Source organism: Hyla sarda, chromosome 3, assembly GCF_029499605.1.
Source record: "Hyla sarda isolate aHylSar1 chromosome 3, aHylSar1.hap1, whole genome shotgun sequence".
Lineage (NCBI taxonomy): Eukaryota > Metazoa > Chordata > Amphibia > Anura > Hylidae > Hyla > Hyla sarda.
Genome location: NC_079191.1, coordinates 25,591,988 through 25,619,654, shown reverse-complemented (window position 1 = coordinate 25,619,654; position 27,667 = coordinate 25,591,988). Strand labels below are relative to the sequence as shown.

The following is a 27,667-nucleotide window of genomic DNA, read 5'->3' as shown; positions in this document are numbered from 1 at the left end:
AGTCCTAGTCACACATGCTCAGTAGATCAGTCCTAGTCACACATGCTCAGTAGATCAGTCCTAGTCACACATGCTCAGTAGATCAGTCCTAGTCACACATGCTCAGTAGATCAGTCCTAGTCACACATGCTCAGTAGATCAGCTCTAGTCACACACGCTCAGTAGATCAGTCCTAGTCACACATGCTCAGTAGATCAGTTCTTGTCACACATGCTCAGTAGATCAGTCATAGTGACACATGCTCAGTAGATCAGTCCTAGTCACACATGCTCAGTAGATCAGTCCTAGTCACACATGCTCAGTAGCTCAGTCCTAGTCACACATGCTCAGTAGATCAGTCCTAGTCACACATGCTCAGTAGATCAGTCCTAGTCACACATGCTCAGTAGATCAGTTCTAGTCACACATGTTCAGTAGCTCAGTCCTAGTCACACATGCTCAGTAGATCACTTCTAGTCAGACATGCTCTGTAGCTCAGTCCTAGTCACACATGCTCAGTAGATCACTCCTAGTCACACATGCTCAGTAGCTCAGTTCTAGTCACACATGCTCAGTAGATCAGTCCTAGCCACACATGCTCAGTAGATCACTCCTAGTCACACATGCTCAGTAGCTCAGTTCTAGTCACACATGCTCAGTAGATCAGTCCTAGCCACACATGCTCAGTAGATCAGTCCTAGTCACACACGCTCAGTAGATCAGTTCTAGTCACACATGCTCAGTAGATCAGTCCTAGCCACACATGCTCAGTAGATCAGTCCTAGTCACACATGCTCAGTAGATCAGTCCTAGTCACACATGCTCAGTAGATCAGTCCTAGTCACATATGCTCAGTAGATCAGTCCTAGTCACACATGCTCAGTAGATCAGTCCTAGTCACACATGCTCAGTAGATCAGTCCTAGTCACACATGCTCAGTAGATCAGTCCTAGTCACACATGCTCAGTAGATCAGTCCTAGTCACACATGCTCAGTAGATCAGTCCTAGTCACACATGCTCAGTAGACCAGCATAGTCCCGAAACCCAGTTTTCTTATACATAGTGATTCCCACTATTGTACAGGCTGCAAATAAAAATCAATGAATTAGAAGCGGAGAGGCGGCTTCAACTTACCAACACTGGACACACTAGGTGGACATTCTGAGAGAGAATTAAATGAACACCAGGGGGCACTATAACAAGTATGTAGCAGCAATTTATACACACAGGAGCATTTCCCAATGCTTCCAAGTGAAATATTGTTATGTTTTATATGATCTGACACAATATATTAGTTTTCCAAAAAGAAAAGGGGGTTGTGGTAGGTTGAACTGGGCCCCTACATGTACCCTGCACAATCTAGTCACCACTATGGTGTTTACTTCCCTGAGTCTATAATTCAGTGATCTTCAACCTGCGGACCTCCAGATGTTGCAAAACTACAACTCCCAGCGTGCCAACCACCGAACTGGTCCTGAAGTACGCAATCGGCTGTCCCGGCATGCTGGTAGTTGTAGTTTTGCAACAGCTGGAGGTTGTAGCAACAGCTGGAGTTGTAGGAGGTTGTAGCAACAGCTGGAGTTGTAGTTTTGCAACAGCTGGAGGTTGTAGGAGGTTGTAGCAACAGCTGGAGGTTGTAGGAGGTTGTAACAACAGCTGGAGTTGTAGGAGATTGTAGCAACAGCTGGAGGTTGTAGGAGGTTGTAGCAACAGCTGGAGGTTGTAGGAGGTTTTAGCAACAGCTGGAGGTTGTAGCAGGTTGTAGCAACAGCCAGAGGTTGTAGGAGGTTTTAGCAACAGCTGGAGGTTGTAGCAGGTTGTAGCAACAGCTGGAGGTTGTAGGAGGTTGTAGCAACAGCCAGAGGTTGTAGGAGGTTGTAGCAACAGCTGGAGGTTGTAGCAACAGCTGGAGTTTGTAGGAGGTTGTAGCAACAGCTGGAGTTGTAGGAGATTGTAGCAACAGCTGGAGGTTGTAGCAACAGTTGGAGGTTGTAGGAGGTTGTAGCAACAGCTGGAGGTTGTAGGAGGTTGTAGCAACAGCTGGAGGTTGTAGGAGGTTGTAGCAACAGCTGGAGTCGTAGGAGGTTGTAGCAACAGCTGGAGTCGTAGGAGGTTGTAGCAACAGCTGGAGGTTGTAGGAGGTTGTAGCAACAGCTGGAGTCGTAGGAGGTTGTAGCAACAGCTGGAGGTTGTAGGAGGTTGTAGCAACAGCTGGAGTTGTAGTTTTGCAACAGCTGGAGAAACGCAGTTTGGAAAACACTGTTCTACGCCAGGTGGGGATAAACCCATACATGAATAGCTATAGCAGTGGTCTTCAACCTGCGGACCGCCAGATGTTGCAAAACTACAACTCCCAGCATGCCCGGACAGCCAACGGCTGTCCGGGCATGCTGGGAGTTGTAGTTTTGCAACATCTGGAGGTCCACAGGTTGGAGACCACTGCTATAATTGATGTGAGGAGACTAAGCTTTTTCTGTTTTTCTATATTTGCTCTTAAATCTGATCTGTAAGTGCTGGAGCCTTCCTGGAACATGATATGTACGTGTTATCGGGATTCTCAGAATTTAGGTTTTTGTTTTTTTTTTGTTTGTATTTTTTTGCTACTCAGGAGATATTACACTAGACTTGCTTTAGGCATTTTTGATTTATCAATATATATATTTTTATATATATAATGTCTAAGGTCGGGTTATCTAAAGCCAGACAATGGGGACGTATCACTAGGATATGTTATCAGTGTCTGATCGGTGAGGGTCCAACCACTGTGACCCCCAACAATTGCTAAATAGAAATAACTGCAGGGGTAGAACAGATTTTTCTGACTGATGCCCAGTCAGACCATTTTTGTCAGGAGTCATTTAACCTCTTATTAAAGGAGTACTCCACTGTAAATGTTTTTTTTTTTTTTTAAATAAACTGGTGCCAGAAAGTTAAACAGATTTGTAAATTACTTCTATATAAAAATCCTAATCCTTCCAGTACTTTTCCTAATCCTTCCAGTACTTCTCATTAATCCTTTCATTACTTATCAGCTGCTGTATGCTCCACATGAAGTTCTTTTCTTTTTGAATTTCCTTTCTGTCTGACCACAGTGCTCTCTGCTGACACCTCTGTCCATTTTCGGAACTGTCCAGAGTAGGAGCGAATCCCCATAGTAAACCTATCCTGCTCTGGACAGTTCCTAAAATGGACAGAGGTGTCAGCAGAGAGCACTGTGGTCAGACAGACAGTAATTTACAAATCTCTTTCTGGCACCAGTTGATAAAAAAAAATAAATAAAAAAAGGTTTTCCAGGAGAGTGCCCCCTTAAATCATCTATATTTGGCTCTCCCGTGCAGGAGGCGTGCATGCTGCGGCCCTCCATGTATGTCTTTGGGAGAGGCGAGGATGCAGCGTTCGTGCATCCCCCACCTCCCTCTCCCATAGAGCTGTATGGGGGGGGGGGGTTTGTTCGTCAACCTCAGTGAGTCCGACGACACGTGCATTAGCGGTTGCACAAAGAACAACTCAACTTCAGCAGCTGATAATTATTGAAGGGATTATGATTTTTTAATAGAAGTAATTTACAAATCTGTTTAACTTTCTGGAGCCAGTTGATATAATTTTTTTTTTTTCCTGGAATACCCCTTTAAAGTCTCTGAGATGCTGACGATATATTCGGGTGAGTGCGACTTCATTAATTTCCTCTTACGGTTACTATTTGCACTTCTACATTTAGCTTGAAGTCTGCACCCAGGAATACAGCTACATGCAGTATGCACTAGTGTAACTGGAGCCTTAAAGGGGTACTCCCGTGGAAAACTTTATTTTTTTTTTTTTAAATCAACTGGTGCCAGAAGTTAAACATAAAATTACTTCTATTAAAAAAAAAATCTTAATCCTTCCAGTACTTTTTAGGGGCCGTATACTACAGAGGAAATGCTTTTCTTTTTTGGATTTCTCTTCTGTCACGACCACAGTGCTCTCTGCTGACCTCTGCTGTCCATTTTAGGAACTGTCCAGAGCAGGAGAAAATCCCCCATAGCAAACATATGCTGCTCTGGACAGTTCCTAAAATGGACAAGCAGAGGTCATCAGAGAGCACTGTGGTCGTGACAGAAGAGAAATCCAAAAAAGAAAAGCATTTCCTCTGTAGTATACAGCCCCTAAAAAGTACTGGAAGGATTAAGATTTTTTAATAGAAGTGATTTACAAATCGGTTTAACCTTCTGGCACCAGTTGATTGATTAAAAAAAAAAAAGAAAAAAAATTTCCACGGGAGTACCCCTTTAACTGGGATAGCGTTGCATAAGCAGTGCCTGATAGACTTTTATATTTAAAAAAAATTACCATTGAGCACAGTGCTGCACTATAATCATTTTTCATAACCTGCCCACAACATTGGAGGTACACTTTTTAAACAAAAAAATGGCATTATGGGGGAGATTTATCAAAACCTGTCCAGAGGAAAAGTTGCCCAGTTGCCCATAGCAACCAATCAGATCGCTTCTTTCATTTTGCAGAGGCCTTGTTGAAAATGAAAGTAGTGATCTGATTGGTTGCTATGGGCAACTGGGCAACTTTTCCTCTGGACGGGTTTTGATAAATCTCCCCCCTATATTCCTGGCTGATTTAATGTGGTATCTAGGTTATTGTATTTTAAAAACTCTAGAAGGCAATGAACCTGTAACTCCCATCATCCATTCCCTACACCCGCCATCTTTGCATCCCATTAATAGTCCACCCTGGTGTTTACACAGGTGGTGGCGCTAGGAGAGGTGCCGGATGGCTCTGTGGTCACCGTCATGGCGGGGAACGATGAAAACTACTCTGCTGAACTCAGGAATGCATCGGCCGTCATGAAAAATCAAGTGGCGAGGTTCAACGACCTGAGATTTGTGGGCAGGAGCGGAAGAGGTAGGTTCCCCGCTTCTGTTATTGATAATCTTGTGGCTAACCCCTTTTTTTTCGTCTTACAGGAAGTGTTGCTCGCGAATATTCGCAATTCTAATTTTAATCGCGAATATCGCATATTCACAAATTCGCTAATATTGCGAATATAGCACTATATATTCGCAATTACGAATATTCGCTTTTTTTTCACAGTACACATCACAGTGATCACTGCATCCCTCGCTGCTCTTCGCATATGCGCATATTTGCGAATATTGAGCCTTCCCTTCTTTAATGGTATAGGGAACTAATGGGCTAGTGGAGTGGTCTCCAACCTGCAGACCTCCAGATGTTGCAAAACTACAACTCCAGCATGCCCGGACAGCCATTGGCTGTCCGGGCATGCTGGGAGTTGTAGTTTTGCAACATCTGGAGGTCCGCAGGTTGGAGACCACTGCACTTGCCCATTAGTTCCCTATACCATTATACCTGATCGCCCGGGGTCCCGGGTCTGATGACTGCCGATCACGGGGCCGGAGTATAGTGACGTCACGGCTCCTCCCCTGTGAGTCGTCACGTTCTGCCCCCTCAATGTAAGTCTATGGCAGGGGGCGAGAGAGATGTCTCGCCCCTGCCATAGACTTGCATTGAGGGGGCGGAGCGTGACATCACACGGGGGTGGAGCTGTGACATCAAGATCACCGGCCCTGTCATCTGACCCGGAGCGGATGTTTGCTCCGGGGCCTGATGAGAGCGTGACCCCGCACGATCAGGCAACTTTTCCCCTATCCTTTAGATAAGGGATAAGTTGTCAGCATGGTAGTACCCCTTTAAAGATCATCTATCCCCTAAACTGACCCCTGTAAACTAGCCCCATCAGCACATACTCCTCACTGTCCTATTTCCTTACATAACTTAATTTTGTTTAATTATGTTCGTCCGTAATCTTCTATTTCCGGTATATGCAAATGACGTCTAACTGGCACCGGCCGGGCTAACTGGCACTCTAACATCAGTGTTGCTGGCCGCAGCGCTCCCTCCCTCCGCCTCTCTCTCTTCTCCCCGCTCTGTAATGAAGAGAGAGGGGAGAAATATTGTTGAGCTGGGCGGCACTGACGTCAGAGTGCCAGTTAGACCTCATTTGCATATACTGAAAATAAAAGATTACAGCTGAACGGCGCGACGGATCCGGGCACGGTAAGGATCAAACTGATCAGCGTCCCCCGCACTACCAGCCAGTACCGGGAGGGAGAAAGCTGACAGTTTTCCTTTAAAAAGCATCCGAAGCACCCGTCCAATCAAAGCACCCACCCAATCAAAGCACCCGCCAAACCAAAGCACCCGCCAAACCAAAGCACCCACCCAATCAAAGCACCCGCCCAACCAAAGCACCCGCCCAACCAAAGCGCCCGCCCAATCAAAGCACCCGCCCAATCAAAGCACCCGCCGAATCAAAGCACCCGCCCAACCAAAGCGCCCGCCCAATCAAAGCACCCACCCAATCAAAGCACCCGCCCAATCAAAGCACCCGCCCAATCAAAGCACCCGCCCAATCAAAGCACCCGCCAAATCAAAGCACCCACCCAATCAAAGCACCCGCCCAACCAAAGCACCCACCCAACCAAAGCACCTGCCCATCAAACAAAACCAAGCCACTCCCACCCATACTGCAATAATCTGCTTTTTTCAGCCACCTCCGAGGCAGACAGGGCAATCACTAAGGTCAGGGCTGTCCAACATCCTGAGATCTCGCGCGCGCCTCCATACATCGGGAGAAGCCAATGGACGGGGTCAATGGACAGCAAAATTAGCCTTCTCCCAGGGGGGGGGGGGGGGGCAAAAATCAGGCCTGTGGCCATTTGTACTACGCGGTGGATTCCCATTAAAAACAAGGGGACTGGGATGTCACACAAAAACGACACAAAGTGATGACGCACTGACTTTGGACAATGATGGGGCCTCCATATTGCTGTAGCACCCTGTAGATTCACAGTATTTCCCAACCAGTGTGCCTCCAGCTGTTTCAAAACTACAATTCCCAGCATGCCCGGACAGCCGTTGGCTGTCCGGGCATGCTGGGAGTTGTAGTTTTGCAACAGCTGGAGGCACACTGGTTGGAAAACACTGCAGTAGAAGACACCAGGACATCACATTACTGGGCACGTCTCTCGTCTCTTGAGTGAAGGCCAGTCTCCTTATCCTGTTTGCTCGGACCTTGACTACACTTAGTAATGTGCAGAAAACATTTATAGATTGTTAAAAACTATTTGCGGATATGTCTGAGTGAGAATATTTGTGGGAACCTTGTCCTGTGACCCCCTCAGCTGTGGCGTAGAGGACCCCGTGATGAATGGTTTAGTAGGTGGGTGTCAGGAGCAAGTAAAAACATTTCCCTAGAAAATGACATACATGTATAATCAGGGGTCAAGTCCTGGAAAAAAAAGTGAGGGAACTCATCCAAGAATTCCACCCAAGGGCTGGTCCTGCAGGACTCCTGCTAATGGGAATGGTAGAAAACAGAAAAAGGACAACGAAACGGGGCGCTCTCTCGTATGCTGTCGTTAGGTGGAAAAGGGGCAGGGCTCAAGTCATGCAGGAACGCGTGGGAACGGAGTTCCGGCACTTTTTCCACAGCAGGTGTACTGTTCCCATTAGCAGGACCAACAATTGAGTGAAAATCTGTGGTGAGTTCCCACACTTTTTTTCTCCAGGACTTAACCCCTGAAAAGGGGGACCCGCCACCTCACGTAATGTGCTGTACAGACCGGCTGAGGGACCCTATCTGTGTCCCTTAGGGTACGGAATAATGGAGGAAGAAGTAGATAAAAAGTGGAGTGCTGTCAAAGGATGGACTCGAGACGCCACGATTGCACAGGACAATTTCTTGAAATATTTTCGTACAGCGCGTTTCGGCGCTCACATGCGCCTTCATCAGGTTCAGATAAGTTAGCTGCGTCCTGAGGTGCCGACTGTGCTTGAGTGGCTATAGCCACTCAAGCACAGTCAGCACCTCAGGACGCGGCTAACTTATCTGAACCTGATGAAGGCGCATGTGGGCGCCGAAACGCGTCGTCCGAAAATATTTCAGTAAATTGTCCTGTGCAATCGTGGCGTCTTGAGTCCATCCTTTGACAGCAGGAGCGCTCTACAAATTCCCCACTTTTTATCTACTTCTTTCGCTCATTGGGAATGGTGTTCCTGCTGTGAAAAAAGTGCAGGAGCTCAGTTCCCATGTGTTCCTGCAGGACTTGTGCCCTGTGTATAATCATACATAACATGGCATATATCTCTAAGATGGTGACTTACATTACAGGCTTAGATATTCTGGTATCACACAGGCTTAGATATACTAGCTAAGCAGACAGTATCAAACATGATAGGCTGAGATACACAAGAGAGACAGTATTAAACATAATAGGCTCAGATACACCAGATAGTATTACACATGATAAGCTTAAAGGGGCACTCCACTGGAAAACATTATTATTATTATTATTATTTTTAATCATTTGGTGCCAGAAAGTTAAACAGATTTGTAAATTACTTCCATTAATCCTTCCAGTACTTATCAGCTGCTGTATGGTCCACAGGAAGTTATTTTCTTTTTGAATTTCCTTTCTGTCTGACCACAGTTCTCTCTGCTGACACCTCTGTCCATGCCAGGAACTGTCCAGAGCAGGATAGGTTTTCTATGGGGATTTGCTCCTGTTCTAGATGGGCATGGGCAGAGGTGTCAGCAGAGAGCACTGTGGTCAGACAGAAAGGAAATTCAAAAAGAAAAGAACTTCCTGTGGATCATATAGCAGCTGATAAGTACTAGAAGGATTAAAACATTTTTAATAGAAGTAATTTACAAATCTTTTAAACTTTCTGGCACCAGTTGATTTAAAAACAATGTTTTTCCAGTGGAGTACCCCCTTAAATGCATGAGCTAAGCAGAAAGAATGATGGGCTTAGATACACCAGATAGTATTACACATGATAGGCTTAGATACATGAGCTAGGCTGAAAGAATCGCACATGATAGGCTTAGATATACCAGCTCACCAGACAGCATCACACACATAATAGATCTAGATACACCAGCCAGACAGACAGTATCACACATGATCGGTTTAGATACACCAGCCAAACAGACAGTATTACACATGATAGGTTTAGATACACCAGCCAAACAGACAGTAGCACACATGATAGGTTTAGATACACCAGCCAAACAGACAGTATCACACATGATAGGTTTAGTTACACCAGCCAAACAGACAGTATCACACATGATAAGTTTAGATACACCAGCCAAACAGACAGAATCACACTTGATAGGTTTAGATACAAAAGCCAAACAGACAGTATCACTCATGATAGGTTTAGATACACCAGCCAAACAGACAGTATCACACATGATAGGTTTATATACACCAGCCAAACAGACAGTATCACACATGATAGGTTTAGATACACCAGCCAAACAGCCAGTATCGCACATGATAGGTTTAGATACACCAGCTAAGCAGACAGAATCACACAGGATAGGCTTAGATATAACATCTCATCAGACAGTGCTACACGTGATATGCTTAGATACAGCTGCTCAGGAGACAGTATACATATTATTATCATCATCACAGAAATAGACTTAGATACAGAAGTTTAACTGACAGTAACGTACATGATAGGTTTAGATACAGCAGCTTAAGAGACAGAGTTACACATCATGTGCCTAGATACAGCTGAACAGACAGTGGCAGACATGATAGGTTTAGATACAGCATCTTAACAATAGGCTTAGATACAGAAGTTCAACTGGCAGTAATACACATGATAGGCTTAGATACAGCAGCCAAACAGGCAGTATCTCACCAGAACACAAAGCTGTATTACACATGAAAGACTTACTTACATCAGCTCAGTAGATAGTATCACACATGGCCGGATTAGATACAGTGCCTTATTGTTACACGCGATAGGCTTAGATACACAGCATGGCAGACATTATCACACATGAAAGTCCTCAGCTCACCAGACAGTATCAAATATGATTAGACACATTAGATCGGCGGACAGCATTACACATGAGATGCTTAGATACACTTAGTTTAGCAAATAACACCCATGTTAGGCTTAGGTACAACAGCAGTATCACACATGATAGGATTCCATACACCAGCTCAGCAGACAGTATCGCACAATGTGATATGATAGGCCGTATCATGTTGGATTGTTCTGTAAGAGTGTATCACACATGATAAGCTTAGATACGCCATCTAAGCAGCAGGATACAATTGGATACAGATGCTTCACCTAAGCTGTCATTTATACAGTGGATCTACTGAAGTAGCTCTTACAGGACCGACACTTCCTTGTCCCATTATAACTCCGCCGCGACCTATGACCTAAGGAAGTTATAATGCACAAGAAAAGCCGCACTCCTCGCCAGGACGTATGAGGCCAATTTATCCCAGTGACTTAAAAGAAAAACAAAGGATGTTCTCCTTGTTACCATATAGACCCGGGGCTTTGGCCGCATCCCAAGGAGTCATTTTAATATTTAGAAAGGAGGGAACGGGGGCAGACGCCGCTGCTCGCAGGGTTTTCACGGACGGGAGATGAAGAAAGCCGCTTTTGATGGGGAGTAATTATGTCCAAACAGAAGTGACCCCCTCCCCTACATGAGGCCTATGATCTTAATGGAGAGAGAACAGGGCTTTTTTAGCTTTCCCTTTGAAGCAGGGAAAAGTTTGTGGAAGATGGAGATTCCTCCTGTGTCTGAGTTATGGGCCCGGACTTCCCTGCCTGTACTTCCCTGCCTGTACTTCCCTGCCTGTACTTCACTGCACTTCTTACACTACATGGGGCCCCAGAGCCTCTCGTCTTCTGTCATTTATTGTGTCATAGGAGACAGTTTGTTTGTGATTTACAAAATATACCAGAAATGCTATGATATTAAACCCAGTTTGGATTACCAGACTTTCTGGATTACTGGACGGCAGGGGCATAACTATAGTCGGTGCAGAGGGTGCGGTTGCACTCGGGCATTAGAGCATTAAAGGAGCCCCTAGACATCTTTTCCTCCTATCCCCTGATCGCAGGGGTCCCCCGTGATCTCCCTGCTGCACCTGACGTTCGTTTAGAGCGTCGGGAGCAGCTCCGGAGGCTCGTGATGTCACGGCCATGCCTCGCTCGTGACATCACGGCCACGCCCCCTCAATGACAGTATATGGGAGGGGGTGGGACGGACGTCATGCCCCCCTCCCATAGACTTGCATTGAGGGGGCGTGGCCGTGACATCACGAATGTGGCATGACCGTGACATCACGAACCTCCGCCCCACATCGCCACTCATCCGGCACGGAGCGAAGTTCGCTCTGTGCACCGGATGTCTGGGGTGTCGCAGCCAAGATCGACGGGTCCCCAGCTGCCTCCTCTGTCTGTGTCTGGAATTGTCCAGAGCACGCAGGAGATGCTGTACTTCTATGTCTCTATACACTGTACACAGAGGAGGAGATCCTGTTTTTCTATGTCTCTATACACTGTACACACAGAGGAGGAGATCCTGCACTTCTATGTCTCTATACAATGTACACACAGATGAGGCGATCCTGCACTTCTATGTCTCTATACACTGTACACAGAGGAGGAGATCCTGCACTTCTATATCTCTATACACTGTACACACAGAGAAGGAGATCCTGTACTTCTATGTCTCTGTACACTGTACACACAGAGGAGGAGATCCTGTACTTATATGTCTATATACACTGTACACACAGAGGAGGAGATCCTGCACTTCTATACCTCTATACACTGTACACACAGAGGAGGAGATCCTGTACTTCTATGTCTCTATACACTGTATACAGAGGAAGAGATCCTGCACTTCTATGTCTCTATACACTGTACACACAGAGGAGGAGATCCTGCACTTCTATGTCTCTATACACTGTACACACAGAGGAGGAGATCCTGTACTTCTATGTCTCTGTACACTGTACACACAGAGGAGGAGATCCTGTACTTTTATACCTCTATACACTGTACACAGAGGAGGAGATCCTGCACTTCTATGTCTCTATACACTGTACACACAGAGGAGGAGATCCTGCACTTCTATACCTCTATACACTGTACACACAGAGGAGGAGATCCTGTACTTCTATGTCTCTATACACTGTACACACAGAGGAAGAGATCCTGTACTTTTATACCTCTATACACTGTACACAGAGGAGGAGATCCTGCACTTCTATGTCTCTATATACTGTACACACAGAGGAGGAGATCCTGTACTTCTATGTCTCTATACACTGTACACACAGAGGAGGAGATCCTGTACTTCTATACCTTTATACACTGTACACACAGAGGAGGAGATCCTGCACTTCTATGTCTCTATACACTGTATACAGAGGAGGAGATCCTGTACTTCTATATCTCTATACACTGTACACACAGAGGAGGAGATCCTGCACTTCTATATCTCTATACACTGTACACACAGAGGAGGAGATCCTGTACTTCTATATCTCTATACACTGTACACATAGAGGAGGAGATCCTGCATTTCTATACCTCTATACACTGTACACACAGAGGAGGAGATCCTGCACTTCTATGTCTCTATACACTGTACACAGAGGAGGAGATCCTGTACTTCTATATCTCTATACACTGTACACACAGAGGAGAAGATCCTGCACTTCTATGTCTCTATACACTGTACACAGAGGAAGAGATCCTGTACTTCTATACCTCTATATACTGTACACAGAGGAGGAGATCCTGCACTTCTATATCTCTATATACTGTACACACAGAGGAGGAGATTCTGCACTTCTATGTCTCTATACACTCTCCACACAGAGGAGGAGATCCTGTACTTCTATATCTCTATACACTGTACACAGAGGAGGAGATCCTGTACTTCTATATCTCTATACACTGTACACACAGAGGAGGAGATTCTGCACTTCTATGTCTCTATATACTGTACACAGAGGAGGAGATCCTGCACTTCTATGTCTATATACACTGTACACACAGAGGAGGAGATCCTGTACTTCTATATCTCTATACACTGTACACACAGAGGAGGAGATCCTGCACTTCTATGTCTCTATACACTGTACACACAGAAGAGGAGATCCTGCACTTCTATATCTCTATACACTGCACACACAGAGGAGGAGATCCTGTACTTATATATCTCTATGCACTGTACACACAGAGGAGGAGATTCTGCACTTCTATGTCTCTATACACTGTACACACAGAGGAGGAGATCCTGTACTTCTTTATCTCTATACACTGTACACAGAGGAGGAGATCCTGTACTTCTATATCTCTATATACTGTACACAGAGGAGGAGATCCTGCACTTCTATATCTCTATATACTGTACACAGAGGAGGAGATCCTGCACTTCTATATCTCTATATACTGTACACAGTGCTTCTATGTCTCTATACACTGTACACACAGAGGAGGAGATCCTGTACTTCTATATCTCTATACACTGTACACACAGAGGAGGAGATTCTGCACTTCTATGTCTCTATATACTGTACACACAGAGGAGGAGATTCTGCACTTCTATGTCTCTATACACTGTAGACAGAGGAGGAGATCCTGCACTTCTATATCTCTATATACTGTACACAGTACTTCTATGTCTCTATACACTGTACACACAGAGGAGGAGATCCTGTACTTCTATATCTCTATACACTGTACACACAGAGGAGGAGATTCTGCACTTCTATGTCTCTATATACTGTACACACAGAGGAGGAGATCCTGCACTTCTATATCTCTATATACTGTACACAGTACTTCTATGTCTCTATACTTATTTTCATGCAGTGCTTCATAAGAAAACATTACGTAAACAGGAGGAATAATTTACTTGCAGTATAGTCAGCTAACAATTTAACTCTGATTTCCCACCACCAGTCTCAGATCCACTTCCACTCTCGTTGTCCCTCCATGTGCGATTTTGTGACACCCAGGGTGACGGCACGTGAGGTGCATAGACAGCAGGAGCGGCCTGGGATATCAGTCCAATATAAAAGGTATCTGCAAAGTCCTATGATTTTGCATCCACATCACTGGACTACTTCCAGATGGCTAGATTATAAAACGCCTATTAATAGACCCAAGCTGCTATCAGTATAGACTATCATAGCCCGAAATGCGTGGGTTTTATGTACTAATTATAGGAATGGTGATGTGCTGGATACTGACAGTAGACGCAGCAGGGACGGAAGCATCTCCATAGATCAGTTAGATGCTGATGACGGTTTGTTGAGTCACTGCTTCCCGCCCACACCTTCCTCTCTTAAAACAGTTTGCAGAAGTCTCTCTCACAGGAAAAACCGTCATATATCTAACAGATTACAACCGTCAGGCCTCCTGGCGTGCAGTCCCTTACTGACATGTAGCCAAAGGCTGAGGGATCCCAGCTTATCATCGCACAGTATTTCCCATTAAACAAGCAAATGGACAAGGGGTGGAGGAAGCACGGCTGCTCTCTGTCAGAAAATTTACTGACAGTAGAATCACGCAGCGACATTCTAAGGTCATTTTTTCTTTCACCTTTAGCCACTGTAAGGCTGCGTTCACATGTATTAAAATGTGTTGCAGATTTTCAATCTGGACAGAAATGCATTATACAACAATTCCCATCTAAACGTGGAGGAAGTTTTCATCGCGGAAATTGAAATTGACCTGATGTTCGGTTTTTCGGAAAAATAAATAAATCTGCAGACTTGCTTTACGTTGTTTTGATTAAAGGGGTACTCCGGTGGAAAACTTTTTTTTTTTTTTAATCAACTGGTGCCAGAAAGTTAAACAGATTTGTAAATTAATTCCATTAAACAATCTTAATCCTTCCAGTACTTATTAGCTGCTGAATACTACAGAGGAAATTGTTACGCCGAGCGCTCCGGGTCCCCGCTCCTCCCCGGAGCGCTCGCTACACTCTCCCCACTGCAGCGCTCCGGTCAGATCCACTGACCCGGGGCGCTGCGATTCCGCTTCCAGCCGGGATGCGATTCGCGATGCGGGTAGCGCCCGCTCGCGATGCGCACCCCGGCTCCCGTACCTGACTCGCTCTCCCTCGGTCCTGTCCCGGCGCGCGCGGCCCCGCTCCCTAGGGCGCGCGCGCGCCGGGTCTTTGCGATTTAAAGGGCCACTGCGCCGCTGATTGGCGCAGTGATTCCAATTAGTGTGTTCACCTGTGCACTTCCCTATATCACCTCACTTCCCCTACACTCCCTTGCCAGATCTTAGAACCGATCCACTAGCACGGTCCACGCCAATCCCTCTCTGGCACAGAGGATCCACCTCCTGCCAGCCGGCATCGTGACAGTAGATCCGGCACTGGATCCCGCTGAAGTTCCTCTGCCAGTTGTCGCTGACCTCACCATGGTGGTCGCCCAGCAGTCACAACAGATAGCGCAACAAGGCCAACAGCTGTCTCAACTGACCGTTATGCTTCAGCAGTTACTACCACAGCTTCAGCAGTCATCTCCTCCGCCAGCTCCTGCACCTCCTCCGCAGCGAGTGGCCGCTCCTGGTCTACTCCTATCCTTGCCGGATAAATTTGATGGGGACTCTAAGTTTTGCCGTGGCTTTCTTTCCCAATGTTCCCTGCATCTGGAGATGATGTCGGACCAGTTTCCCACTGAAAGGTCTAAGGTGGCTTTCGTAGTCAGCCTTCTGTCTGGAAAAGCCCTGTCTTGGGCCACACCGCTCTGGGACCGCAATGACCCCGTCACTGCCTCTGTACACTCCTTCTTCTCGGAAATCCGAAGTGTCTTTGAGGAACCTGCCCGAGCCTCTTCTGCTGAGACTGCCCTGTTGAACCTGGTCCAGGGTAATTCTTCCGTTGGCGAGTATGCCGTACAATTCCGTACTCTTGCTTCAGAATTATCCTGGAATAATGAGGCCCTCTGCGCGACCTTTAAAAAAGGCCTATCCAGCAACATTAAAGATGTTCTGGCCGCACGAGAAATCCCTGCTAATCTACATGAACTCATTCACCTAGCCACTCGCATTGACATGCGTTTTTCCGAAAGGCGTCAGGAGCTCCGCCAAGATATGGACTCTGTTCGCACGAGGCGTTTCTTCTCCTCGGATCCTCTCTCCTCTGGTCCCCTGCAATCCGTTTCTGTGCCTCCCGCCGTGGAGGCTATGCAGGTCGACCGGTCTCGCCTGACACCTCAAGAGAGGACACGACGCCGCATGGAGAACCTCTGCCTGTACTGTGCTAGTACCGAACACTTCCTGAGGGATTGTCCTATCCGTCCTCCCCGCCTGGAAAGACGTACGCTGACTCCGCACAAAGGTGAGACAGTCCTTGATGTCTACTCTGCTTCTCCACGTCTTACTGTGCCTGTGCGGATGTCTGCCCCTGCCTTCTCCTTCTCTACTATGGCCTTCTTGGACTCTGGATCTGCAGGAAATTTTATTTTGGCCTCTCTCGTCAACAGGTTCAACATCCCAGTAACCAGTCTCGCCAGACCCCTTTACATCAATTGTGTAAACAATGAAAGATTGGACTGTACCATACGTTTCCGCACGGAGCCCCTTCTAATGAGCATCGGATCTCATCACGAGAGGATTGAACTTTTGGTCCTCCCCAATTGCACTTCTGAAATTCTCCTTGGACTTCCCTGGCTTCAACTTCATTCCCCAACCCTGGATTGGTCCACTGGGGAGATCAAGAGTTGGGGGCCCTCTTGTTCCAAGGACTGTCTAAAACCGGTTCCCAGTAACCCTTGCCGTGACTCTGTGGTTCCTCCAGTAACCGGTCTCCCTAAGGCCTATATGGACTTTGCGGATGTTTTCTGCAAAAAACAAGCTGAGACTCTACCTCCTCACAGGCCTTATGATTGTCCTATCGACCTCCTCCCGGGCACTACTCCACCCCGGGGCAGAATTTATCCTCTCTCTGCCCCAGAGACTCTTGCCATGTCTGAATACGTCCAGGAAAATTTAAAAAAGGGCTTTATCCGTAAATCCTCCTCTCCTGCCGGAGCCGGATTTTTCTTTGTGTCCAAAAAAGATGGCTCCCTACGTCCTTGCATTGACTACCGCGGTCTTAATAAAATCACGGTTAAGAACCGCTACCCCCTACCCCTCATCTCTGAACTCTTTGATATCCTAATTTTTTCTGCCAATCTAGAAGAACACCGCCAGCATGTCCGTATGGTTCTTCAGAGACTTCGTGACAATCAACTTTGCCAAAATTGAGAAATGTCTGTTTGAATGCCAATCTCTTCCTTTTCTAGGATACTTGGTCTCTGGCCAGGGACTACAAATGGATCCAGACAAACTCTCTGCCGTCTTAGATTGGCCACGCCCCTCCGGACTCCGTGCTATCCAACGCTTTTTGGGGTTCGCCAATTATTACAGGCAATTTATTCCACATTTTTCTACCGTTGTGGCTCCTATCGTGGCTTTAACCAAAAAAAATGCCGATCCCAAGTCTTGGCCTCCTCAAGCGGAAGACGCCTTTAAACGACTCAAGTCTGCCTTTTCTTCGGCTCCCGTGCTCTCCAGACCTGACCCTTCCAAACCCTTCCTATTGGAGGTTGATGCCTCCTCAGTGGGAGCTGGAGCTGTTCTTCTACAAAAAAATTCTTCCGGGCATGCTGTCACTTGTGGTTTTTTTTCTAGGACCTTCTCTCCGGCGGAGAGGAACTACTCCATCGGGGATCGAGAGCTTCTAGCCATCAAATTAGCACTTGAGGAATGGAGGCATCTGCTGGAGGGATCAAGATTTCCAGTTATTATTTACACCGATCACAAGAACCTCTCCTACCTCCAGTCTGCCCAACGGCTGAATCCTCGCCAGGCCCGGTGGTCTCTGTTCTTTGCCCGATTTAATTTTGAAATTCACTTTCGGCCTGCCGATAAGAACATTAGGGCCGATGCTCTCTCTCGTTCCTCGGATGCCTCAGAAATTGAACTCTCTCCGCAACACATCATTCCTCCTGACTGCCTGATCTCCACTTCTCCAGCCTCCATCAGGCAAACTCCTCCAGGAAAGACCTTTGTTTCTCCACGCCAACGCCTCGGAATCCTCAAATGGGGTCACTCCTCCCATCTCGCAGGTCATGTGGGCATCAAGAAATCTGTGCAACTCATCTCCCGCTTCTATTGGTGGCCGACTCTGGAGACGGATGTTGTGGACTTTGTGCGAGCCTGCACTATCTGTGCCCGGGATAAGACTCCTCGCCAGAAGCCCGCTGGTTTTCTTCATCCCCTGCCTGTCCCCGAACAGCCTTGGTCTCTGATTGGTATGGATTTTATTACTGATTTACCCCCTTCCCGTGGCAACACTGTTATTTGGGTGGTCGTTGATCGATTCTCCAAAATGGCACATTTCATCCCTCTTCCTGGTCTTCCTTCAGCGCCTCAGTTGGCTAAACAATTTTTTGTACACATTTTTCGTCTTCACGGGTTGCCTACGCAGATCGTCTCGGATAGAGGCGTCCAATTCGTGTCTAAATTCTGGAGGGCTCTCTGTAAACAACTCAAGATTAAATTAAATTTTTCTTCTGCATATCATCCCCAATCCAATGGACAAGTAGAAAGAATTAACCAGGTCTTGGGTGATTATTTACGACATTTTGTTTCCTCCCGCCAGGATGACTGGGCAGATCTCCTTCCATGGGCCGAATTCTCGTATAACTTCAGAGTCTCTGAATCTTCCTCCAAATCCCCATTTTTCGTGGTGTACGGCCGTCACCCTCTTCCCCCCCTCCCTACCCCCTTGCCCTCTGGTCTGCCCGCTGTGGATGAAATTTCTCGTGACCTTTCCATCATATGGAGAGAGACCCAAAATTCTCTCTTACAGGCTTCATCACGCATGAAGAAGTTCGCGGATAAGAAAAGAAGAGCTCCTCCCATTTTTTCCCCTGGAGACAAGGTATGGCTCTCCGCTAAATATGTCCGCTTCCGTGTCCCTAGCTACAAGTTGGGACCACGCTATCTTGGTCCTTTCAAAATTTTGTCTCAGATTAATCCTGTCTCTTACAAACTTCTTCTTCCTCCTTCTCTTCGTATCCCTAATGCCTTTCACGTTTCTCTTCTTAAACCACTCATCATCAACCGTTTCTCTCCCAAATCTGTTCCTCCCACTCCTGTTTCCGGCTCCTCGGACATCTTCTCCGTCAAAGAGATCCTAGCATCTAAAAAGGTCAGAGGGAAAACTTTTTTTTTAGTGGATTGGGAGGGTTGTGGTCCAGAAGAGAGATCCTGGGAACCTGAGGACAACATCCTAGACAAAAGTCTGCTCCTCAGGTTCTCAGGCTCTAAGAAGAGGGGGAGACCCAAGGGGGGGGGTACTGTTACGCCGAGCGCTCCGGGTCCCCGCTCCTCCCCGGAGCGCTCGCTACACTCTCCCCACTGCAGCGCTCCGGTCAGATCCACTAACCCGGGGCGCTGCGATTCCGCTTCCAGCCGGGATGCGATTCGCGATGCGGGTAGCGCCCGCTCGCGATGCGCACCCCGGCTCCCGTACCTGACTCGCTCTCCCTCGGTCCTGTCCCGGCGCGCGCGGCCCCGCTCCCTAGGGCGCGCGCGCGCCGGGTCTTTGCGATTTAAAGGGCCACTGCGCCGCTGATTGGCGCAGTGATTCCAATTAGTGTGTTCACCTGTGCACTTCCCTATATCACCTCACTTCCCCTACACTCCCTTGCCGGATCTTGTTGCCATTGTGCCAGTGAAAGCGTTTCCTTGTGTGTTCCTAGCCTGTGTTCCAGACCTCCTGCCGTTGCCCCTGACTACGATCCTTGCTGCCTGCCCCGACCTTCTGCTACGTCCGACCTTGCTTCTGTCTACTCCCTTGTACCGCGCCTATCTTCAGCAGCCAGAGAGGTGAGCCGTTGCTAGTGGATACGACCTGGTCACTACCGCCGCAGCAAGACCATCCCGCTTTGCGGCGGGCTCTGGTGAAAACCAGTAGTGACTTAGAACCGATCCACTAGCACGGTCCACGCCAATCCCTCTCCGGCACAGAGGATCCACTACCTGCCAGCCGGTATCGTGACAGAAATTCTTTTCTTTTTGGAACCCAGTGCTCTCTGCTGACATCACGAGCACAGTGCTCTCTGCTGACATCTCTGTCCATTTTAGGAACTGTCCAGAGTAGCATATGTTTTCTATGGGGATTTTCTCCTGCTCTGGACAGTTCTTAAAATGGACAGAGATGTCAGCAGAGAGCACTGTGGTCATGATGTCAGCAGAGAGTTCTGTGTTCCAAAAAGAAAAATAATTTCCTCTGAAGTATTCAGCAGCTAATAAGTATTGGAAGGATTAAGATTTTTTTAATAAAAGTAATTTACAAATCTGTTAAACTTTCTGGCATCAGTTGAAAAGTTTGCCACCGAAGTAACCCTTTAAAGGGGTACTCCACTGCGTCAGTGTTCGAAACATTTTTTTCCGAACGCTGAGTGCGGGCGCTGGGGCTCGGGACGTCACAACAACCCCCCCTCAATGCAAGTCTATGGAAGGGGCGTGGCATCAATTATGGCAATTTAAGTGCTGGTAAATGTTGTTTTCTCAGGGAACTCTTTTAACTCTTTCAGCATAGAATTTGCTTTTCTCATACTATCAGGATGTCAGCTATTGCTCTTGATGGAGCTAATTATGGCTTTAATGTTTTTCCTAATTATGTAGAAAACATGTTAATGAGACAGTTATTAAAAGGGCATTCTGGAGTGAAAAAGTTATTCTGTACCAATCGGTTGGTGTATTCCCTGGAGGAAGTCATATATGCTTTCCAGTCTGCACTCTGCTGCCACCTCTGTCCGTGTCAGAAATTGTCCATAGAAGAAGATGGTTGCCATGGGAATTTGCTTGTACACTCTGCAGTTCCTGACATTGACAGAGGTGGCAGCAGAGAGCACCATGTCTGACTGGAAAGACTACATGACTTTCTCCACTATATATAGTTGAGGATTAATACTTGAAGTCTTGAGGGTTTATTTTATTTTATTTTTTAAATAGACAAAATTTACGACTCTGTATAGCTTTAAGGCACTACCAATTATAATTTTTTTTCTGGAGTACCCCTTTAAATGGGCACTATTATTAACACAAATTGTTTGCTATTGCACTCCTTATGGTAAATTAAAAAATCTTTCTAATGTACATGAAGTTTTCTATGTTTTATTTGTGTTTACAAAAGCTGCCACTAGGTGTCTCTCTACTTGTCCGGAGCACATTTCCCCTTCATCTCTTGCACAGACTTTGGACTCCTGCTGGCCTGGCAGAAGTCCACATTCAGAAAATGCAGTCTGGAGTGCTGAGGGTGTGTGTGTGCAGCCTTAGCCAATCATAGCTCATCTCACACAGTTCACTGCTCTGGGCTGTGTGTAGCAGAGTGAGGGAGGAAGTTCTCCCTTGTATGGCTTCAGATGATGTCACGCCTGCTGGGGAACGCCCCTTCCCAGTCTGTGAATCTGACTGAGACTGAGCAGAAAATACAGAGCAATATCAGGGTTGAAAACTAAAGAATTTTAAAAATAAGGCAGGGGGTGGGGGCAGTGAGCTGGGTGGATTATAAAATTTAACAAGATCATGAGAGGTACTCTTAAAGCAACATCACCGATATTCACTCAACATACTAACTTATTTTATTCCAACAACAGATTCAACTCATCACTTTAAAGGGGTTATCCAGGAAAAAACTTTTTTTCATATATCAACTGGATCCAGAAAGTTAAACAGATTTGTAAATTACTTCTATAAAAAAAATCTTAATCCTTTCAGTACTTATGAGCTACTGAAGTTGAGTTGTTCTTTTCTGTCTAAGTGCTCTCTGATGACACCTGTCTCGGGAACCACCCAGTTTAGAAGAGGTTTGCTACGGAGATTTTCTTCTAAACTGGGCGGTTCCCGAGACGCGTGTCATCAGAGAGCACTTAGACAAATAAGAACAACTCAACTTCAGAAGCTCATAAGTACTGAAAGGATTAAGATTTTTTTAACAGAAGTAATTTACAAATCTGTTTAACTTTCTGGATCCAGTTGATATATGAAAAAAAAGTTTTTTCCTGGATAACCCCTTTAACTTTTCTGTACTATTGTGTAATATATACTACTGTTATACTGGAATAACACCTGTTTAACGCCACCTTAACACCTGTTTAACGCCATCATCTCTATTCTCTATGGCAGGAAAGAGCTTTACGTTGACCATTACAGTCTTTACCAATCCACCTCAAGTCGCCACCTACCATAGAGCCATAAAAGTGACAGTGGATGGGCCGAGGGAACCAAGACGTAAGTCCCATATTAAAATACTCTCATCTCTTTGTTAACATTGTCCATAAAATAAGATTTTAGTGATTATCTCTGCTTTACTATCAATCACGGCTGGATCCCCCGCGATTAGACACTTATCCTGCGGTTAGGGGATGAAATGTTTTTCACTGGACAATCCCTTTAAAGGGGTGAAAAACTTTTTTTTTTTTTTTTTAAATCAACTGGTACCAGAAAGTTTTGTTTAAAATGTATTTAAAACTTCTATTTAAAAATCTTAATCCTTCCAGTACTTATTAGCTGCTGAATACTTCAGAGGAAATTCTTTTCTTTTTGGAACACAGAGCTCTATGCTGACATCACGAGCACAGTGCTCTCTGCTGACATCATGACCACAGTGCTCTCTGCTGACATCTCTGTCCATTTTAAGAACTGTCCAGAGCAGGAGAAAATCCCCATAGAAAACATATGCTGCTCTGGACAGTTCCTAAAATGGACAGAGACATCAGCAGAGAGCACTGTGCTCGTGATGTCAGCAGAGAGCTCTGTGTTCCAAAAAGAAAACCATTACCTCTGTAGTATTCAGCAGCTAATAAGTACTGGAAGGATTAAGATTTTTTAATAGAAGTAATTTACAAATCTGTTTAACTTTCTGGCACCGTTTGATTTAAAAAAAAAAAAAAAAGTTTTCCACCGGAGTACCCCTTTAAAATCAATGGAACAGAGCAATTGTTCCTGCGGGTCCTGAAAGACGTTTTCCCCACACTTTATTAATGCAGATTTTTTTTTTTTTTTTTAGCTAATTTCATTTTAACCCCCGCAATACTAAAACTATAAGACGATGATGATATGACCTGAATAAAGTCTTACATTATTTCATCTGGTATTGGATACAATATCAATACTCAGCGCTACTCTAGACCTGTAGACCAGTGCTTCCCAACCAGGGTGCCTCCAGCTGTTGCAAAAACTACAATTCCCAGCATGCCCGGACAGCCAACGGCTGTCCGGGCATGCTGGGATTTGTAGTTTTGCAACAGCTGGAGGCACCCTGGTTGGGAAACACTGCTGTAGACAATACCCGTAGTTGTTAAGAAATGGCGCATTCATCGTCATTGTCTGACAGCGTAAATAATTGTTTGATCTGTAGAATTAGGGGGCAATTACCGCGGTTGGATGCAGCTAAATGAACCTGGTTTCCTCGCATTCGTCTGGTGATGTCAAATATTTCGCTGAAAACACTGACACAATGCAGCTTCTGTGCGCGCACCACAGAGCAGATTACGGAGTGTCAGAGTGACTCTTTAAGGTCGAATGCCCAGATTTTGCGAGAAAATATTTATATTCCGCTGATAAGACGGGAGAATGTTATGAAACAAAATGATTTATGGCAGACGGGTAATAGGAAGAAGAAGTTTTAGTTCTCAGCGTTTGCCAACAGCGAGCAGTGGAGTCGTGAAGACATAGGCTGCGTTCACACGGACGTCTAGACCCGTTTCGTTCTTGTCCCGTCAAAAAAACAAAAAAAAAAACGGACTTTAAATAAAAATAAATAAATAAATTAAAAAAAAGGACAATAACGGATGTTATCTGTTTGTATCCGTTATTGTTCAGCTAATAAACCAAAAAAAAAACATTTTTTTTTGTTCTGAGCATGCTCAGAAGTAAAAACGGATAAAAAAAAAAAAACGGATTGAAAAACTGATGCAAACTGATGACATTAAAGGCTCATCCGTTTTCCATAGACTTCAATGTTAAATTTACTGTATCCGTTTTTTTTTTCTTCCGTTTTTTATTTTTTGGCTAAAGAAAAAATACCGCATGTGCTGTTTTTTCTGCCGTAAAAAAAAAAAAACGGAAATGAGCGCAGACGGGTGCAAACGGTTGTAAACGGTTTGTAAAAAAATCCCATTGACATGAATGGGATTTAAAAAAAATAGTTTTTAATCCGTTTACAGCCTGCAAGAACGGAACCGAAAAGGGGATAAAAAAACGGGGACAGATGGCCGTGTGAACGCACCTTTAGATGTGAAAAGCCCAACGATGGTGATGGTGATCAGTACAGACAGGGGTTCTTTACTGTAAGAGCAGTGAGACAATGGAACTCTCTGCCTCATGATGTGGTGATGTTTGACTCAGTAAACAAGTTCTGGGTTCTGGATGTTTTTATGGGAAAAAAAAAAGATAATATCACAGGTTATGGATACTAGATTTATGGGGATAGAACGTTTGATCCATGGATTTATTCTGACGCCATATTGGAAGAAATATGTATGGTCGTAGGTTGAACTTGATTAAACGGTACCTTTCATCGAAAAAACTTTTGATATATTATAGATCAATGTATGCAGAAAAACTTTCCAATAGCATGTTATTAAAAAATATGCTTCTTTCTATTTAATTTTCCACTTTGAAAAAAATCACCACCAGGGGTCTCCCTACCAGTCCTGGCCGCAAGCCTTTAAAAAAAAAAAAATAGATTTCAGACTCATGCTGGAGTCCTAAATCTCAGACTGCAGCCGGGACACAGACAAGCTCAGCACTACTCCCTGCCAGGGAGCAGTGCTGAGCTTGTCTGTGTCCCTGCTGCAGTCTGAGTCATTCTGCATACTTTAATCTATGATATATCAAAAGTTTTTGGGATGAAAGATACCCTTTAACCTAATGTAACTATGTAACTTGGCCACAAGCCTTTTTTTTTTTTTTTTATAGATTTCAGACTCATGCTGGAGTCCTTAATCTCAGACTGCAGCCGGGACACAGACAAGCTCAGCACTGCTCCCTGCCAGGGAGCAGTGCTGAGCTTGTTTGTGTGCCGGCTGCAGTTTGAGTCATTCTGCAATTTTGGATGAAAGGTACCCTTTAACCCTATGTAACTATGTAAGTTATGGTCTAAGTACCATAAGGGTAGCTGCTATGAAGTTAAGCAGCCACATAATCTGAGAGTCTGGTCAACCGTCTTTCAAATAAAGGGAGAGGTACCAGGGAACTAGTGCTGTGTCGTCCTAGTTGGAGTGTGGAGGGTAGAAGTGAACCAGAACATGAGGGTGGGCTCTGTTCTGAAATTTGCTGAGGCACCCACATGTGTGAGAGGTTTTTGTTACTAATATGAATTGTCGGCCATTTTCGATTTCTCCTATTTCGATTTCTCCCGCCATGAGTCTGGGATCCAGAATTTCTGCGTCAGAAGGTGTAAATGGTGAAGCAGAATCTAAGTAAAAACAATGGGAGGCTGCTGCATCGGAATTTCTCCGCTTTGAATTCTGTAGTGCGAATTGCACTCAGAGGCTGAAAAGCTGTCCTCGCAAAGCTGAGGGTCCGTTACAATGTATCAGGACACACATTACTCTCTGAATTAAATGCTGCGGCACAGATCTCTGACAGACCTCCCCCAATTCATTGTAGCTATCTGTGAGCAGAATTAATTCAGGATACTTTTTGAGGTTTTAAATAGAGACAAGAATATTTCTATTTACTGAAACTGGTGGGAAGTAAAAACGAAAAGAATATTACAAAGTTTCTTAACTTGTTTTTTATGTAGTGACCGAGTCTGATTTGGGAATGAATGGAAACCCCCTTTAGGAATGTAAATGTCCACCTCCAGAACAGGAGGAGGGAATAAGTCCAGGACAGGAGGAGGGAATAAGTCCGGGACAGGAGGAGGGAATAAGTCCGGGACAGGCCAAACTATTTTTATCATGACATACAAAGAAAAAAAAAAGACTAACTCCCTCGACATATACATCTGTATGAGAAAGAGTATAAGAGACCGGATTTCACATTGCTTCCCAATGACATAAAGACGAGGGGAGAAGCCAGGGGTGGGGGGGTCGACTGTGGGATGTTTTACACACCAGATGACCATAAGTGCCAGACGTCATGAATACAGATGTTGGAATCACTTCCCGTGTAGTCATTTTTGGCACTATTTATCATCTTTGGAGATATTCCATGACTGGTAGTGGGAGACCCTTATAGAGGGGTACTCCGCTGCCTGAGCGTTTTGAACGTTTTGTTCCAAACGCTTGTAGCGGGTGGCAGGGGTCGTGATGTCACGGGCACGCCCCTCGTGACGTCACGCCTCGCCTCCTCAATGCAAGTCTATGGGAGGGGGCGTGGCGTCCGCCACGCCCCCTCCCATAGACTTGCATTGAGGGGGCGAGGCGTGACATCACGAGGGGCGTGTCCATGACGTCACGATCCCTGCCACCTGCTACAAGCGTTCTAAATGAACCCCGGGTGCTGCACAGAGAAGTCCCAGCTGCTGAACCCTCCCGCGATCAGACATCTTATCCCATATCCTTTGGATAGGGGATGAGATGTCCATGGGCGGAGTACCCCTTTAAAACTGAATGACCATATAATAAGCAGGTTCAATCCTAAATTGCGTTCTTTTTTTTTTTTTTCAGGAACAGCGCCACTCATGGCTTTGTTCAGAATTGCAGGAGTAAAAAAACGTTTTCTTTCCAAATTATGGACAAACCCTTTAAGAGAAATCTTTCATCAGTGTCACCGGCACAAACCTGTTGGTACATACAGGTAGTGCAAATGACACTGATGATAACCATACTTACCTGTCCCCGCTCCGCGCTCCCATTCTCCCACTATCTCCTTGAGCATCTTCCATTCGGGGCCGACTTGGGGCATGGGCGGAGCTTCCTGACTGTTTTTTTTTTGCTTGGCCCTCCTGTGGGCAAACAGCGGTGACGTCAGGAAGCTCCGTCCATGCCCCAAGTCGGCTTCAGAAGGAAGATATGAGAGAAATAAAGCGGGAGAACTGGAGCACGGAGCGGGGACAAATAAGTATGGTTATTATTAGTGTCACCTGCACTACCTGTCTGTGCTGAAAAGTTAGTGTAGATGACACCGATGAAAGTTTTGCTTTAGGTTTTTCTTGTTAGTTTATCTGCATAGGCGTATATGTGATGTCATTGGGGACCACCAGTGGTGAACAGTGGTATTGCAACATGGAAAGCCGAATAAACTGTTACACTGCACCTCAGGGGCAGGGCTTGATTCCGAGATACTCTCATTGGTGCTCTTTCAATCACTGTATCATGCTCCACCCCCACGGAGCAGCATTTGTCATAACACAGCATATATTGCAGAACTGTCAAAGCTTCTATGAAGTATAATACTAACTGCAACTCAGGATGTCCAGAGTATCTCTTTACCTGTAAATTGCATCGCAATAAGCAAAAAATAAAAATAAAAAATGGTGTAGATTCCAGCTCCCAAAAATAACCAATAAAAGTCCAAAATTTAGTTCACATAATTAAAATTGGTGAAAAAATGAAAACCAAAAGCATAGCAGAAACGCCGACGCATTTCGAACCATCATGGTTCTTAGTCATGGCACAGCACTGTTTGCCACATGCCTCCTTATATACTCTAGGTAAGACAAGAAATGAACATTCGTCAATGAGAGGCGTTTCCACATCTAGGCATGTGTGTTCATTTCTTGTCTTACCTATTTATTTATTTATTTGTTTGTTTATTTATTTATTTATACCTAGAGTATGTAAGGATGCATGTGGCAAAAAG

General features: G+C 45.5%; 1 protein-coding gene across 2 annotated transcripts in view; it reads left to right on the top strand.

Annotated features, from left to right (window-relative positions):
* Positions 1 to 27,667, top strand: part of RUNX2 (RUNX family transcription factor 2) — a 107,427-nt gene that overhangs the window by 18,717 nt on the left and 61,043 nt on the right. For both annotated transcript variants that reach the window (XM_056563926.1, XM_056563925.1), the window contains exons 2-3: positions 4,720 to 4,876; positions 22,040 to 22,144. In XM_056563926.1, coding sequence (XP_056419901.1) covers positions 4,720 to 4,876; positions 22,040 to 22,144 — 262 coding nt within the window. The remainder of the gene's footprint in view (positions 1 to 4,719; positions 4,877 to 22,039; positions 22,145 to 27,667) is intronic.